Genomic DNA, 17,052 nt, shown 5'->3' with positions numbered 1-17,052 from the left:
CCATTGAGATTAGGGCCAAGTATTCTGAGAGTGAGTGAAGGTAGAAAAAAAAAGTTCCAAAATGTAAAAGCCAGGTTGAGGAAAAGGGAACAGTTAGAGACTGAGGAGTGCAGAGAATGGTAGGAGGAAAATTAGGCCAATGTACTGTCTGAAAGAGGAAAATGTTCTCTAAGATTGAGATGGTAGACTGTGTTAAACGCTGCTGAGAGATCGGGTAAGATGAAGACTAGACATTGGCCCCTCGAATTAATGACACTGGTAACTTTGGGTAGACTGCTTCGTGGATTTGTGAAGGAAACTGGAGTGGGCTTAAGGGGCATGAGAGAGAGAGGTGGCAGACAGCAAGCACACGTAGGCCTTTGAAGGTACCTGGCTGTGAAGAAAAGAAACGGGGCATTAAGTAGAATGTCCAGTGCAGAGGAAATGATTTATGAAAAGGTGGGCTGGGGTGGGGTGGGGGGGACTTGTAGTGCCTGCCAGCAGGGGTGGGGTCAGCTGGAGGAGAAGGGTCTCAGCCTCTGCCAGGTGCATGAACTACTGATCCCCAGCAATGGGAGAGAAGGCAGGGTGCGGGGTGCAGACGGAGATGCAGAGATCATTTCTTGCTGTGGAGGCAGAAGCTGGGTCCTCGGAAGAATATGCCAGCTTATTTTTGAGAATCGTTTTGACAGAAAGGTAGAAGTACTGTAACTACTTCATGCTGCTGCTCAGACAGGTGGTTTATGACTGCTGATGATTATTCAGACCACGGACACATAGTTCAGTATGCTGATGTCCATTATCTGTCTTATCTGTTCGCACTGTTATCTGACACAGACAACCATGGAAACAGTGAAACATTTGTATAAGTCAGTAGAATTTTATTTAACGAGATCACTCATTCAAAAGGTGCTTTCTGTGTTTACTCTTACATTATATATAGTTTTTATTTATACAGAGATTCAAAACTTCAGTTACTTAAGGCCAAAATTCCTTGAGAATTTCCCCAGAATATACTGATTTACTCCCTTTCATTTTCCCTATTTTCAGCTAGATGACTACATCATTGTTTCTCATTTTTCTGCTGTAACACTTGAGCATATCCTTAGCAATATCAGTAAACCAACATAAACAGGGCAGCTCATAGCAAAATAAGAGTTATATACACGTCTAAGTAAGGAATAACCAGAACATTGGGAATATTAGTATCAGTGATTGGAACAATTATAGCTGCTGCTACTTAATATTATCCACCAAATATTATTCTAGGTACTCTTTATCCATTATCTCTAAACCCTCACATATCCTTATTAATTGGTATTTTTTCATTTTATAAATAGGAAAATGAAGGTTCAGAGGGAAGAGGCAATCGCTGAGAGTGTCAAAGACAACAGAGCCAAACGTTAAATCCAGGACTCTACACTGTGAGTTCCTCGGTTTTGGTTTGCCCACGGTTCAATAGTTACTAACATCTCATGTGGGTTCACAGATACACACACACAGTTCTTGCCTACAGAGAAGACACAAATAAAGATGTATTTCCAAAACCAAGGTGCTGGGCGGGAGAGGTGAACACCAACCATTATGCAAGTATTGAGAACGAGTGAGCTTACAGCATGGTCTAGGGAGGTTTGCTGGAGGGGATGTTATTCTAAATTGAATTTGAAAGAATGAGTATGAATTATGTTGAAGAAGTAGGGGAAGCATATTCTAGGTTAGAAACAAACCTCGTGTGGTAGGGCGTTTAATAAACTGAACAAAGTTCACTACTTATGTACACTCAGATTTAAGCTGGAGTAACAGGAGATGAGGTGCTTGCCTGAATATTGGCGATGATCCAGAAGTGTTACATAGTCAGATGTCAGATTTGAGTTAAAAGTGGAAGCGGGCTAGCAGCCATCAGGAGGAGGGCAAGTTCAGAAATTTTTAGGACTCTTGTGTCAAGTGCTTTGTTCTCAGAAAAACTTTCCTAGGAGAGACTGTTCTTTTGTGCACACAAATAACACAGTAAATTGTCATTATCGCCAAGTTCATTCTTAGAGGGAAGCTCAGTTCAGTAACTTCATCTTAATGTCAAAGGTGAATTCTGTAATAATAAGACCATATAGGACGTGTGGCCATTGGCACTAGCCAGCCTCACACATGCAGAAATAGAGTATCCCTGAAGAAATAAAAGTGGACACATTGTCAGCAGAAATCACAAATTTATTAACTCTTAAATATATCAATCAGTCATTTACCATTATGGCAAGAAATATATACAGTGTCCCATGGTAAACTGCAGTGTTTCAAAATGAGAGAAGATAATTGTGTAATTCTGTTGTGGTGGAGAGAACAAATCACAATTTCCTCACATCTTAGTGTGGAAGACAAACTTGATCTACAGTAATACTTCAACACCACATGCTTAAAGTGTAAAAAAAAAAAAACAAAACTCTATACCTAATATTTTTCTAAAATACATGTATGCCACGTATAGCCATTTCACAAAAAGGTAAAAGAAATTAAAAAGGGAAAAATGAGGCGATTACTTTTTCACAGATCTCATTGGCAGGTTAACATGGCTCAATACATTTACTGTATATATTTAAATATATATTGTTTTAAATTGTGTAATAATTATCAGAAAAGCTTCAATCCATCTACCATACATCCACTAGTAACAACATCTAAGGTGATTAGTAATCAACACAGAAACGTGAAATGAGGGAAAAGAGGGAGGGTTGTTTTTTTTTTTTTTTTTAATTTTTTGGTTTTTTTTTTTGCTTCTGCTTTAAAAATAGGCTTCTGAGGATTGTGAATTACTGCTGTTAAAATAAGGTTGATGAAGATACCATGCACTATAAAGCATTTCAGGGAGGAGAAAAAGCCCCACAGGAATGGAATAAACAAGGGAAAAATGAGAAGCACAAAGGAAACAGGGACATTTCCCTTTTTTTTTTTTTTTTTAAGCAGGAAAATCCTAATAACTCCTAGAAGGGAAGCGTAATTTTACTCAGACTTTGAGAGTAGCTACAAAACCACGAGTCACAGAGATCGTGTTCAAAACACTCAGAGAGGCCTGCAGTGTTCCCCATCCTCTGAACTTCCGAAGCCTGGCAGTGATCACGCAGGAGGGGCGAGGCAGAAGAAAGTGCCTCTGCACAAAATCCAGATCCATGACCAGCTGGGCGCTGTCCTGGCAACTGCTCCACTCAGTAAGACATGCTGCAGGTGCAGGAGGATCCTACTTGTCTTCCTATACGTTTAAACTGTTCTAATATCTCCAACTTAGTTAGGATCCCTATGTCCGAATTAGAGCAGAATTACAAACCTTTGAGCGCTTCTTGACCTCATCTCTATGGGCCCTGAAGATGCTCGAAGTATGAGTCCAGCCACCTCCAAGAGGCCTCAGTTTTTATTTTACCTTCATTATGCAAATTTCACTTTATTCACACTACTAAACAGGAAAAAAAAGATAAAGAATGAAAAAAAAAGATACAAAAAGAAGCAAACAAAAGTGATAAAGAAATAGGAGAAAATGAAGAAAAAATTAAAAAGCACAGGTTTGAGAAAAGAACAAAAAAATTCAATTAGGCAAATTTCACCAGAACAGTAAGCGTATACCCTAAAGTGATCAAACTTGTCAGCGATGGGAGTTTTTCCAGTTTATGTAGTTTGACCAAAAAAGACATGACTTTAGATCATAGCAAACCCACTAATTCTCACTTCCACATTCATAAATGATTCAACCCACTTTGTGTAACAGCAACACAGCTTTCAGTGAAAAATCATCCATTGCAGCCAGGATCACACCAGGAAACTGAAGGTCAGTTTTTGTTTTTTTGACTTTTTTTGTTAAACAAGCTAAAACATATGAACAGCAAAGAGTTTTTAAAAATTTACTTTTCTCTTACAAACTCTCATTCAGAGAATGGTAATTCTGAAGTCTGTTAAATCTTGGCATAAACAGAGAAACTGGATGACTAGATTGTACTCAGGAATATTGCGGAATTTTTTTTTTTTTTTTTTGCTCACCTCCCCCTATTGTTTGCCAACAATGATTGAAGTTTGCATGGAACATCCCCGTAGTTGAAGTGTAAACAATGTATAGGAAGGAATCTATGACAAGGTGATGCATCACATAGGCATTACACAGAGGACCTTCACAACTTCATGCACTCGGAAACATGCATGAAGAGGAGGGAGGACGGCTCAGCGCTACCATCCAGGTGCCTTGAGAACAGAGGACTGCAGAAGTGGCACTGCTGATGTTTAGCTGCAGAGAGAGAGGGGAGACATAAACTGTTTTATGAAGTATTATCAGATTGCTTTGCCAAAGATGAGGCGAGGCTACGGTTTTTATAGCTAAGTAACAGACTGAAAATACTATGTATAAGAGATCTTTGCGGCCATTAAGAGAGAAAATGATGTTAGACAATACTGATTTCCTGCATTAATCTGTCAATTTGTTCACACAGAGCAAAGCTAAAAATACTCAGGCTGCAATCACATGATTAAATATACAGTTTAAGCAGTCATGCTTACCAGATAAATTAATAAATGAATCGTATTATTTGGTTGAAAGAGACTAAAAGTTTAACTTCGTCTTTTAGCTTTCGTCACTATTCTTAGACTCCACTGGATGTCAACCCTAAAAGTCAACTTTACAGCCTCAAGAATAGGGAATGTGGGATTACTCTTATTTAACCAGAGGTCTTCTTTCTTTAAACCAACAGCTGGGAGCACTATTTCTTCCAAGCTTGGACAAAGTTCAGGGCTTTGACTGGGGAACAAATTCACAACGCTGCCACACGTATCTGAATCCTTCCAATCCAAGGTAAGAAGCCAATCTTAAACAACAACACAGGCATGAATTTAACTACAGTCAACTTTCAATTATCCTCTGGAATTACTCACTTTGTGAGTTCTAAATTTCAGCCTGACTTCCTCCTTGTGGTCAAATACCATTAAACTTGGCCAGGCACAGCAAATTAATGTACTTATTAACCTTAGTTAAGTGCAGAACAGGAACTGTAACCTCCTGAAAAAACAGACATCAAAGGATCCTAGAGCCGGATATAAATTAGATCTGGATAATTGAGAGTTGTCTGAATTGACCCAGATAGAATTGACTTTTGATGTGAGAACTCCACAATATTTGAAATGCCACGATCCATATGCTGAAGGTAGGGTCTTTTCAGCACTTAATACCTTGAAAATAAGGGTTATGCTACACAATGTTACCAAACGTTAGACTCAAGAGCTCATGCAGAAAATGCTGTGGATTCTCAAAGACCTTTTATGGTTTTCATTGACTACAATGCAAGAAAATATCCTCAAAGAGAGGAAAAACAGCCATGCAGCTTTTCAGTCATTAGCTCCAATCACAAAGTATCACGGAGCGAGATGTTACTTACAAGACCCATATGTGTGAATGGTTTTCAGGCCTTAGATGTATTGCCACAAAGAGGTGCTTCCTGAGAAGTTTTCTTTCCCATTTGGAATACAAGGTGGCCTATTAAGAGAAGCCTCACTTAAGCCACCTGGCATAAAATGAAATTTTCTCAAGTAGGCTCTATCCATAAACACTACAGGGAATTGTAGAAAAACTAACCTTCTAGTACTGAATGAAAGTAATCCCTTCTGTAGTAGCTGGCAATTGGTACTGTACCTCTTTGGGGTAAAAAACTCAGAAATGCACAAAGATAGGCATCTTCATTATTGTTACAGTTCTCCTGTCTTTTAATTACTTATATACATATTTATATATATATTTTTTGGAGTGAATTTCAACCTTTCTTTTTTTTCCTTCTTGACCCACTTTGGACAAATCCAACACTGATACATAATAAGGCTAAACAGAAGGCCATGTGAAAACCACTGGTGGGACATTATTAAACTAAGACATCTTGATTCTCTGGAGTGCATTGAATGGCTGTTTGTGTGGTTTTGACGACCCATCCCAAGGCCCCCAGATACGAATAGGTGAGAGAATCTGAAATGAGGTCAGCAGCTGGCTGAACTTCTACCGAGTCTGAACATGCTTTCTTGTCCTCATCTCACTACTCTTACTCGACACCACCATAATCCCCTTTACGCCACCTGGAGGTAGCCTCCTGGACCCACAGTCCTACCACAGGGAGCTGATGGCTGATGCTGAGCTTTTCCTCTTGATGCTCCTTGAACTTGGACTGTGTTCCTTTTGTTCTATTTTGCTAAATTCCACTCCTCACTTGAGACTGCTCAAAATTCTGTCTTCTCTACAAAGCATACTTCCAACTTGTTATAAGCACTTGGCTGCATGGGTTATCCATTCCCTTCTACTCTGAAGCTGATTATGAAGCTTTAGGTTTTTCTTTGGTATTGGTGATATAACAGTGTCTTTCACCTTGCATTTTATCTGGCACAAGGTAAGCACCTAGATGATATACATGGAAGAGCAACCATGCCCTCTGAGGTAGAGTGGTACAGTGAGGGAGATGCTGAAATATGTAGTACTTGCATTTTAAATGCTATGTTCCATAAGCTTCTAATATCCTAATAGAGTGCCAGTAGAAAAATCTATGAAATGAAGCTCCTTATATGATACAGTCAGCCCATAGTATCTGTGGCGGATTGGTTTGAGAGCCCCCAAGGATACCAAAATCTTCAGATGCACAAGTCGTTTATATAAAATAGTGTAGTATTTCATAGAACCTGCACCCATCCTCTCATGTACTTTAATCTCTAGAGATTACTTGTAATTGTTAATACAATCTAAATGCTATGTAAATCATTTACCTGCAAGGCAAATTTAAGTTCTTCTTTTTGAAACATACTGGAATTTCTCTACTACTGAAATTTTTTGATCCAAGACTGGTTGAAACTATGTGTGAGGAACCTTTGAGTAAAGAGGTTTGACTGTTTTGGCCATTTTAGAAACTTTTTCCTTCCACGTCTCCTTCCTCTACCAGTATGTGACAATGAAGTTGTATAAATTGTTTGCCTTATTACATGAATTCTCCCTGATTTAACCCTATCTAAAATGACTGTATACTTTCTAGGGCAAGTTTCAACCAACAAATAGCTAGTCTGATCTTCCCAGAGAATTATAGACTGCTATGGACTCCCACCAGTATAACCAACCACTAGCGTTAAATAACAGATGCCATGCTATTCACAATGGAATACGTAAAAGACGCTGACCATGGGCGTATTAACAAAGAAGCTGACAGCCTGGAAATATTTACTTGATGGGTACTGTTGGCGACCCCGAGCGGTGAAAATGAACGTTCTGCCACTTTCCATCCCGGCGGTGCCACACACGTGTCTCTTCCGACTGCATTGTTTTTGGCATTCCACTGCCATCCATGTACTGGGTGAGCCTAATGTACGCTATGCAGGCAGCATCGTCGCCCACCAGGTGCACATGAGGGTTCAGGATGATGGTGTGGATGGGTTTATTGCTTTTGGACAAAGCTGGAAGAGAAGAACATGGAAAAGAGAGCTTAGTTTCTATGCAGAGTAAACCGAAACCAGTAACAACTTCCCTTGGGACCAATAAATAGAATATCATTCATTCATTCAACTATTCACTAACGCAAAGAATTGAGTGCAAAGTATAAAGAAAAATAGCTGAAGTAGATACAGTCATTATTTTCTTTGTGGTTAAATTGTACGCCACTCAAACTTTGGGTGAAAAAGCTGGAGAGACATAATTATTTATAATGGGAAGTGGTTAGGAACAAGCCATAAAATGAACAGAGGTGGAGGAGGGCTGGCCCAGGTGCACAGAGCAGCTTATTTTTCCAATAAAGAACCGCCGGGACAGTTGACAGGATTTCCTGTGGGCTGTTGTTGTTTTTTTTTTTTTTCTGCCAGTTGGTAAAGTACTTGGGGCAAGGGAAATACATCATGTATTAAGCATGGAGACTGCTGTCTTCTAAATAGGCTGGCCATGGTGTGAATCAGTTTCCCCATCTCATCCAGTGGCTCCTTTATTTAGTACAGTCCATTCCAGTAGTCCAATTATGGTTAGCCAGTAAAAATCCAAAATTTGGTGTTGGCCATATAGCCTGATTCTGATCCTCTAGCTCTCTCCTTTGATTGAGCAGCCCTCAGTAGGCTCCGTGCTTGCCTGGTGGCTCAGACGGTAAAGTGTCTGTCTACAATGCGGGAGACCCGGGTTTGATCCCTGGGTCGGGAAGATCCTCTGGAGAAGGAAATGGCAACCCACCCCAGTACTACTGCCTCGAAAATTCCAAGGACAGAGGAGCTTGGTAGGCTACAGTCCATGGGGTCGCAGAGTTGGACACGACTGAGCGACTTCACTTCAATAGGCTCCAGCCTTTGTTGTTTTGACAACATCTATTTATTCTGACTGTTCAATGACTAAGAGAGATGAAGATTTAGTGCAGATATTGATTGATGCTACTCTCTTTGATCACTAAAACAGGCAGAACTGTTTTACCTGTTATCCAAACATATCCTTCATTCTTAGGAACAATCTTAATTAATTACTTACTGCTACAGTCTGATAAAAAACAATATCCCATTATTATGAATATGTATTTATGGAGAGTAATGAAGTGCAGTGTTATGTTGAGGTAGGTTACAATATTAATGGGTTCATTATTCTTTTACTACAGATGAGGTGGTATCAAGCTACAGCCTACTGAAGGAAACATTACGACATGCTGTCAATCACAGCACGAAACAGAGAATATGAGAACATTTATTGAAGTTTTGTTAAGGCCAGTTTACCACATAATTATCTTTGTTTCCTTGCAAATATCTAGTGCATATAAGAAAAAGCAATTCATTGAATGTGAAAATGCGTGCCAACGCAAATATTCTTGTTAATGCTTATAATTACTGGACATAAACCTGATTATCTGAATCATTACTATGATTCCTCTTTAATTCATAAAAATTTTATTGCAAAAGGTAAATTTACTCCCTGCATCATGCAAATACCTTATACCTAATGTCTTTAGGAGAAGGATAAGAGGAACTTCTCTTTTATAGTTTTTTTGGTGACCTGGAGGATTTCTGCAGGTGTTTCTTTTATTTTATCTGATACCATTAAAATTCTTGTAATCTGAATAAATATTTACCTCATTACTCATCTTAATACACATTTTTACCTTGGAAATGAGCACTGATTATTATTCTTGAAAGCACCCTCTATGGCAAATATTCTGGCATGCTGTAGTTTCTCTTATTTTTTCATATAAACAATGTTTTGAAAACCTAAAATAATTAAATACTTTTTGGTGACTCATTTCACAGCGTATATTATATATTTACTGGGACTTCTATGGAGTGTATTTAATCACCATCACTTTTTATATAAAATTAGGTATTTTTCAAAACATACCAAAGCTTATGGCTATAGTGTTTTTTTATTTCAAATTACAAAATTATGATGTAGGATGCTGGACTAAAGTAAGAATGCTCATTGCAGGAAAGAGCCAAAGAATCTAGAAATTCTGGAGAAATTCAGAGAAGCTGGAAAAGGCATGCTATTAAAGTAAATGTACCATTTTCAAAGTAGAATCGATGAAAGTCCATCCCTTCCACTAAATTACCCAAAGCTTCGGGTTCAAAAGCAGTAAGGCCTGGGTCACAGATTTTTCTGTAGGAAAAAAAAATAAATGAGTTAATGTATTTTGTTGTTTCACACATATCCATTTTTAATTTATCAAACAGTCACTGAAGGAAAGAGTCTTAAAAAACAGTACAAACATAAAGTTTCTATCACAGGCCTTCCCAGGGTGGGTTGAAGAGAAAACCCTAAAAAAGAATTTTGCAGTGACCTCAGATAAGGGCAAGATAATACAACCAGTTCCAGCAGCTGATGATCTATAATGCTTTAGGAGTTTCCTTTGAAACATTTCTAATTTTTAATTTGCAAGGGGAGTTCTCTAGGCTTTCCCGTTTTTATAATTCCCTAGTTTTCTAGTTATTATAAGTTTATTTTTGAAATGCTCTCCAAGTCTGAGTCAATCTCTAAGTCCTATAAAATACACTTTGCCTTGGAAATTAAATATTTTTGGAATAATGTGATACTATCTACATCATGTCAAACAGTCATTTAGACTGATGTGAAGGTAAGTGTCACATCTTGCAGTTTCTGGCAATGTCCTTAAACTTTAAATACAAGCTTAATTAATTTTTATAATTGAGAGATTCAGATGCACATTAGTTTACTTTTTAATCCTAGAATTATGATTCAAGAAAAAAGATACCATTTTAATGGTATATTCAGGGAAAGCCAATAGGCTTTCTTGAAAAAAATTCAACAAAGCATTTGTTAAATACCTACTATGTAGCAAATATTCTTTGAAAGAAACACAACAGTTAATACTGGAGTGGAAATAAACACAAAGTGCCCGGAACCCAGGTCATATGTGAGAAAGGGAAGATTTAAGAGAGAATTTGAGCTGCGCTTTCTGTTTTCCAGGTATGTGGAGGGGTAGGCGATCTGGATTTCAAGAATTTAGTAGTTCACAAACTTAGATAAAAAGAATGCATACTGAAGGATTTGGGACCGTTAATTTAGTGAGGCTTCATCTAATTTCCTACAGAAATTCTCCATGTGGGAGACGAAAAGTTAAAATGTTTTTAACAAGAATACAAGTTTTAAAAAGATCATTATGGTTCTTAAAAGTACAGCTCATAGAATTTTGGAACTGATTCTTTTAAAGAATAGTTTTAAAGTAGAAAACACTCTTTAAAGTAAGATATCACAGTGGTTTATTCATTGTGGTAAAGAAAGCCTCAGGTGCGGATAGGGCGGGAGTGGGTAGAGATTTTAAACTTTAAACACCTCAGACTTCCTGGTGGGCAGGTATTAAAGCTCAAAGTTAAATATCTCTAAGAAGCAAAATGGCAAGAACAGCGTTCCCGTGGTAACGGGGCTTGTTTTCTGCCAGGGGCTATTACATTCCCTATAAATAGACTTTTGGCTGTCAACATTACTGAATCAAAATTTTTTATTACTTTATATCAGCACCAAAATCATCTGAGGATCACTGTACTATGATGGCTCTTTTTACCCAACCACTGAGTTTTCAACATAGTTGAAAACCTGTTAACGTGTTCTTTCTCTCTGTTTCTACGTAAGTAAGTAATGAATGTATCTCTCTCTCCTATCACAGGCTTTGGACTAATAAGAGTCACAAACTGCTCCTTGACCCGTGGGGGTGCACACTTCAAACAGGTGTTCTAAAGACCAGCTGACAGCTTTACCAATACATCCTACCATCCCCAAATGGAAGGTGCTCTGGGTTAACTACTGGACCTGAGTATACAAAATCAAGCCAGAAGGTAGGAAAAGGAATTAGTGAGCTGAGGAACTGAATTATTTAAAACACCCTATTTTAAAGTGTCTGAGAATGCAGCAGGTGCTGTATTTCACCACTATGGCCTGGCCAGCAAACTCCACTATTCCACAGGGGAAAGCTATCGCCATATTTTCTTTAAGTGTATGTTTGATGAATCATATGGGTCTAACAAAGTTATATCAACCAAAAGAATAAAAGAGAGCTGGTCCTATGGTGCAGGATTCTAAACAACTCTTTAACAACTATTCACCTGTTTAATTTTCCAACAACAAATAATATGTTTTAAAATCCATTTTTTACTATTTATTTCATTCTAAATATACTCTTACTGGTGCTACTGCTGCTGCTAAGTCACTTCAGTCGTGTCTGACTCTGTGCGACCCCATAGACGGCAGCCCACCAGGCTCCCCCATCCCTGGGATTCTCCAGGCAAGAACACTGGAGTGGGTTGCCATTTCCTTCTCCAATGCATGAAAGTGAAGTCGCTCAGTCATGTCCGACTCCTAGCGACCCCATGGACTGCAGCCTTCCAGGCTCCTCCGTCCATGGGATTTTCCAGGCAAGAGTGCTGGAGTGGGGTGCCATTGCATTAAATTTAACACACATTAAATTTATAAGAGGCAGTCCTGGGATTAATTTAGTTCTTATATTCAGTTACTGTCTTCCATACTTTATATTTGGTTATCTATTTGTAACTGATAAAAATATATTATATAAAATTTGGAAAGAAGCAAAAAAAAAAAAAAAAAGCCCACAGTTTCATCTCCTAGAGGCAGTATCTTTTGTTCACAATTTTTGTCCCTGTTTAAAATTCAAAATCCATGCTCCTGTTAAATTTTTATAACTAGAAATACAGGGTTAAAGTAGTAATCTGGACCTTTATAAAATTTCTGGTATATAGTAATTGTGACCCACCACCATGGAAGTGTCCCCATTATACCCCGTCAACGGTGGGAAAGCCACTGGTGTCCTGCCCTCTGTGGTCAGCAGGGGTTTTGTTCCTGCTCATCTGAGGGGCAGAGAACCTCCTACATTCAGATCTGCCCTTGATTAGTGGGCATCAGTAGGATCTCATTTAGTTTGTCATTTATATTTCCTCTTTTGCTAACGGTCAGATCAGGTCCTTTACCTATTTTTTCCACTTTCCAATCTTATTGTCTCAATATAAATTAATTTTAGGTACATTTTACAAATATTTTGTTAGTTTTATTTTGGCTTTAAAAATTAAAATAGGTAAGTTCTCTCTCTAGGTAGCCCAATCATTTTCCTTTCTCATGTCTATGAGTCCCCTGCTTTTAAACTTACACCTTTCCAACCAGAGAGCAATCTCATTTTTTTAACATCTAACCCTTTCATTCAAGAGGACCTATCAGTTCAGTTCAGTTGCTCAGTTGTGTCCAACTCTTTGCGACCCCGTGAATCTCAGCACGCCAGGCCTCCCTGTCCATCACCAACTCCCAGAGTTCACTCAGACTCACGTCCATCAAGTCAGTGATGCCATCCAGCCATCTCATCCTCTGTCGCCCCTTTCTCCTCCTGCCCTCAATCCCTCCCAGCATCAGAGTCTTTTCCAATGAGTCAACTCTTCGCATGAGGTGGCCAAAGTACTGGAGTTTCAGCTTTAGCATCATTCCTTCCAAAGAAATCCCAGGGCTGATCTCCTTCTCAATGGACTGGTTGGATCTCCTCGCAGTCCCAGGGACTCTCAAGAGTCTCCTCCAACACCACAGTTCAAAGCATCAATTCTTTAGCGCTCAGCTTTCCTCACAGTCCAACTCTCACATCCATACATGACCACAGGAAAAACCATAGCCTTGACTAGACGGACCTTTGTTGGCAAAGTAATGTCTCTGCTTTTGAATATGCTGTCTAGGTTGGTCATAACTTTCCTTCCAAGGAGTAAGCGTCTTTTAATTTCATGGCTGCACTCACCATCTGCAGGGATTTTTGAGCCCCCAAAAATAAAGTCTGATACTGTTTCCCTGTCTATTTCCCATGACGTGATGGGACCAGATGCCATGATCTTAGTTTTCTGAATGTTGAGTTTTAAGCCAACTTTTTCACTGTCCTCTTTCACTTTCATCAAGAGGCTTTTTAGTTCCTCTTCACTTTCTGCCATAAGGGTGGTGTCATCTGCATATCTGAGGTTATTGATATTTCTCCCAGCAATCTTGATTCCAGCTTCTGTTTCTTCCAGTCCAGCGTTTCTCATGATGTACTCTGGATATAAGTTAAATAAGCAGGGTGACAATATACAGCCTTGACGTACTCCTTTTCCTATTTGGAACCAGTCTGTTGTTCCATGTCCAGTTCTAACTGTTGTTTCCTGACCTGCATATAGGTTTCTCAAGAGGCAGATCAGGTGGTCTGGTATTCCCATCTCTTGAAGAATTTTCCACAGTTTATTGTGATCCACACAGTCAAAGGCTTTGGCATAGTCAATTAAGCAGAAATAGATGTTTTTCTGGAACTCTTACTTTTTCCATGATCCAGCGGATGCTGGCAATTTGATCTCTGGTTCCTCTGCCTTTTCTAAAACCAGCTTGAACATCTGGAAGTTCATGGTTCACATATTGCTGAAGCCTGGCTTGGAGAATTTTGAGCATTACTTTACTAGTGTGTGAGATGAGTGCAATTGTGCGGTAATTTGAGCATTCTTTGGCATTGCTTTTCTTTGGAATTGGAATGAAAACTGACCTTTTCCAGTCCTGTGGCCACTGCTGAGTTTTCCAAATTTGCTGGCATATTGAGTGCAGCACTTTCACAGCATCATCTTTCAGGGTATAAATGGAAAGTTGAGAACTGATTTTTATCTCCACTCAAATAGCTAACTTATAGACCCACATTCTTTGCACGATAATCCTCCATGCCCTATTTATTTGAAAGTTTTATTTTTATTTGCTCAAAGTGACTTCCTCTATACCTATAGTGTACTTTAACATTAGAACCCTTTCTTTAAAGAACATTTTATTTAAGAGACAAACTCCTAAAAGAGATGAAGATAAAGTTCAGCTGTACTGGATGTTGCCTCCTGATCTCTCTCTGTCCCATCACCTCTGCAGACGGTGAGGAAAAACACGCCTAAACCCAGATGCACTTTTTCTGTGCTTTCCTGTTGCTTGTGTTTTTAACCTCATGGACTGCTCTGCTTGGAAAGCCTTCTCTCACATGGAGATGAGCTCTGACAAAGAAATCCCCAGTTTTCCTGTCAGAAGTCTAATCTTCTCTCTCTGCATTCTTAAATACACTTGTTTCTCTCCTGGGGCATTATACCTTGAAATGAAGCTACTGTATCAAGCCTGGGTTGAATATACATGAGTTCAGGTACACTGAAGAATGCATTCATATAGAAAACACTTAGTCATATGCATGAAAGCAAAATAAATGTGCCTCTACTCACGTGTAAGCTTCAAAGTCCCCATTGTTGATAGCTTCGATCAGTTGTTCAGTGACTTTGATAATCTCTTGCTTTCGTGCTAAAGGCAAAGACAAAGAGTTGGGTGAGAATAAAGGGTAGAAGCCATATCAGATTATTCTAATGATATTGCTATTTTCCTCAAACAGGGTACTTCCCATTTAAGACAGCCCTCTCAGTATCGCGGTGTTTTCCTCTCTACAGTCTTGCTGCCCAGAGCTCTCAGATCAATGTTAGGTCCTTGTTCCGAGAGCCTGGCAGAAACAGCAGGAAACTGTTCTCAGGCCCTACTTCAGACCTGCAGATGCACAGTCTAACTTTAACAGGACCCCTGAGTGAGCAGGTCCATGTTGGGCAAGCACCACTGCATCCCCTTTGTTAGAAAATGACATTCACCTGGAAGGTCAAGGCTGTATTTTTTTTTACAAATTAGTTTTTATTATCTTTATCTCAACATGATTGAGTTTATGAACCTTTTTCTCTTGCCATTAACAACTGTGTTATTTAAAAAGACAGTCAAAGTATCATGTTACTAATATGTCTTTCTTCATAGTATTGCTGAAATGCATTGAGGCATTTAATTTATATAAAATTATTTTACTGTTTAGCTCAACTAACTCTATGAAAGGGGACGCTAACACTGTAATTGCCCTCATATGTAGATAAATGGCCTTCCGTAAACTGTAAATTGGAAAAACAATGTGTGAATTAATGCTATGGATGGAGCTAGAAACCTTCCTATATAGCTGTCAACACTAACATCAAACATGATTTGCTTCTATTCCAAGCCCACAACTGGTAAAATTGTTAATATAGTTGACTTGGCTCAAATTCCACCTATTTCATCTGCCTCAAGTGTTCTTTTCCTTTTTGGAAAGCCTACTTTGTATTATTTGGCAATTAAGGATATACTATATACCATGACAATTTCTTTAGTTAAATTATTACTAAACTTGGTTGACTCTCTAATGTCTTCCTAGTTAGATTAAAAGCTCCCTGTGGGCAAAGAACATGTTATTTCTTTGTATCCTCTAAAAAGCTTTATCCAATGTCTTTAATAAAACAGATGCTCAATAAGTTTGTGAATTTGGTCAACTGATGTTGAAAACCATTTCCTGATTTCAGAACATTATTCTCTTACTAACGAAATAAAAGCATGAAATATTTTAAAAATTAAATTTCACTGAATTTTAAGAACATTGTGGTACTTCCTTAAGTCACTGGAAATAAACAGGGTAATCACTAAAAGTTATTTCCACTCTATTATAGTGAAGTAATAGGGCTGCTGTTCATCATAGAAAAAACTGAAGTCTGGTTTTAGTTCTTACTGATTAAAGGCAACCAGTTTGCATTTTTAATGAATCTGATCTTTTTAAAGTACATTCTTAACCACAAACTTAAATGTTTACACTCACTTTCAAAACTCCAGGTTATCTAGGTTTAAATATCCCTTATTTAAAATAAATGTTCTGCAAAACCTGACTTGACTTCATTGAGACTATCTGAGACTACCTTATAAAATATGGTTTGTTGATAAAATGGTTACTAACAATGTCAAGGTTGATAGTATAAATAATTATCACCATATAGGGTAGATTCCATACTCAGTTATTTCATTTACATTGAAAAAAAATAACAAAGAGTTTCTTAGTTCCTAAACACACTTAAAACATTTCTTTCCCATGCTCTTTTGATGAATAAATAGCTATAATATACCAAATATGAAAACATACTGACAGAGTTAGTGTCAGGGAATAATTCTATAACACGGATGGTGCCAATGGCACATTTTAGCTTAAATTTATTTAGGCAATAGGAACTTCCCTGGTGACTCAGATGGTAAAGCGTCTGCCTACAATGCGGATCTGTCTCTGGCCTCAACAGTGTGAACATCTGGCAAAAAGGCATGACAGCTGACCCGATTCCAGAATATACAGGACAGTGATGTGGGGGAGCTCAGAAAATGAAATTAGGAAAATGTGACTATACAAAACTTACTCCTTGTATTAAATCCTCATTTAAAACTAATAGATTCCCTAAGACACAGTGTGGCTAATCAGTAAAAACTATAGAAAACAATGTCAGTTTTTTAGAACAAAAAAAAAAGGAAAAACGGATGTAAGATTACTGCCCTTTGAAGAGCCTCATTAGGCCAACTTAGTTTACAAACTGTGAGAAGTTCAGAGTCACTCTCTGAAAGTCTCTGGGTTCCTTCACAAGCATAGTATGGTATTAGAAACACGGGGTATACATGGCCTCGTCTCACTCTGAACTGCTGTGCAAATACTCACTAGCTCTTCAACAGTTGGCATCCCTGCAACTGGCTTAATCTTCATCCTGCATAATCAA

At 38.4% G+C, this 17,052-nt stretch overlaps 1 protein-coding gene across 7 annotated transcripts in view; it reads right to left on the bottom strand.

Annotated features, from left to right (window-relative positions):
• Positions 1-2,702: 2,702 nt before the first annotated feature.
• The window catches only part of CAMK2D (calcium/calmodulin dependent protein kinase II delta), a 307,719-nt gene continuing 293,369 nt past the window's right edge, over positions 2,703-17,052 (bottom strand). For 6 of the 7 annotated variants that reach the window (XM_070371950.1, XM_070371952.1, XM_070371951.1 and 3 more), the window contains 5 exons: positions 14,689-14,764; positions 9,483-9,577; positions 7,191-7,419; positions 5,379-5,476; positions 2,703-4,237 (listed from right to left, as the gene is read on the bottom strand). In XM_070371950.1, coding sequence (XP_070228051.1) covers positions 5,410-5,476; positions 7,191-7,419; positions 9,483-9,577; positions 14,689-14,764 — 467 coding nt within the window. In that variant the 3' untranslated portion in view covers positions 2,703-4,237; positions 5,379-5,409. The remainder of the gene's footprint in view (positions 4,238-5,378; positions 5,477-7,190; positions 7,420-9,482; positions 9,578-14,688; positions 14,765-17,052) is intronic. The other variant, XM_070371954.1, reaches the window with a different exon arrangement.

Source organism: Bos mutus, chromosome 6 (assembly GCF_027580195.1).
Source record: "Bos mutus isolate GX-2022 chromosome 6, NWIPB_WYAK_1.1, whole genome shotgun sequence".
Lineage (NCBI taxonomy): Eukaryota > Metazoa > Chordata > Mammalia > Artiodactyla > Bovidae > Bos > Bos mutus.
The sequence above is the reverse complement of the archived record's forward strand: the minus strand, read 5'-3'. Positions and strand labels throughout refer to the sequence as shown.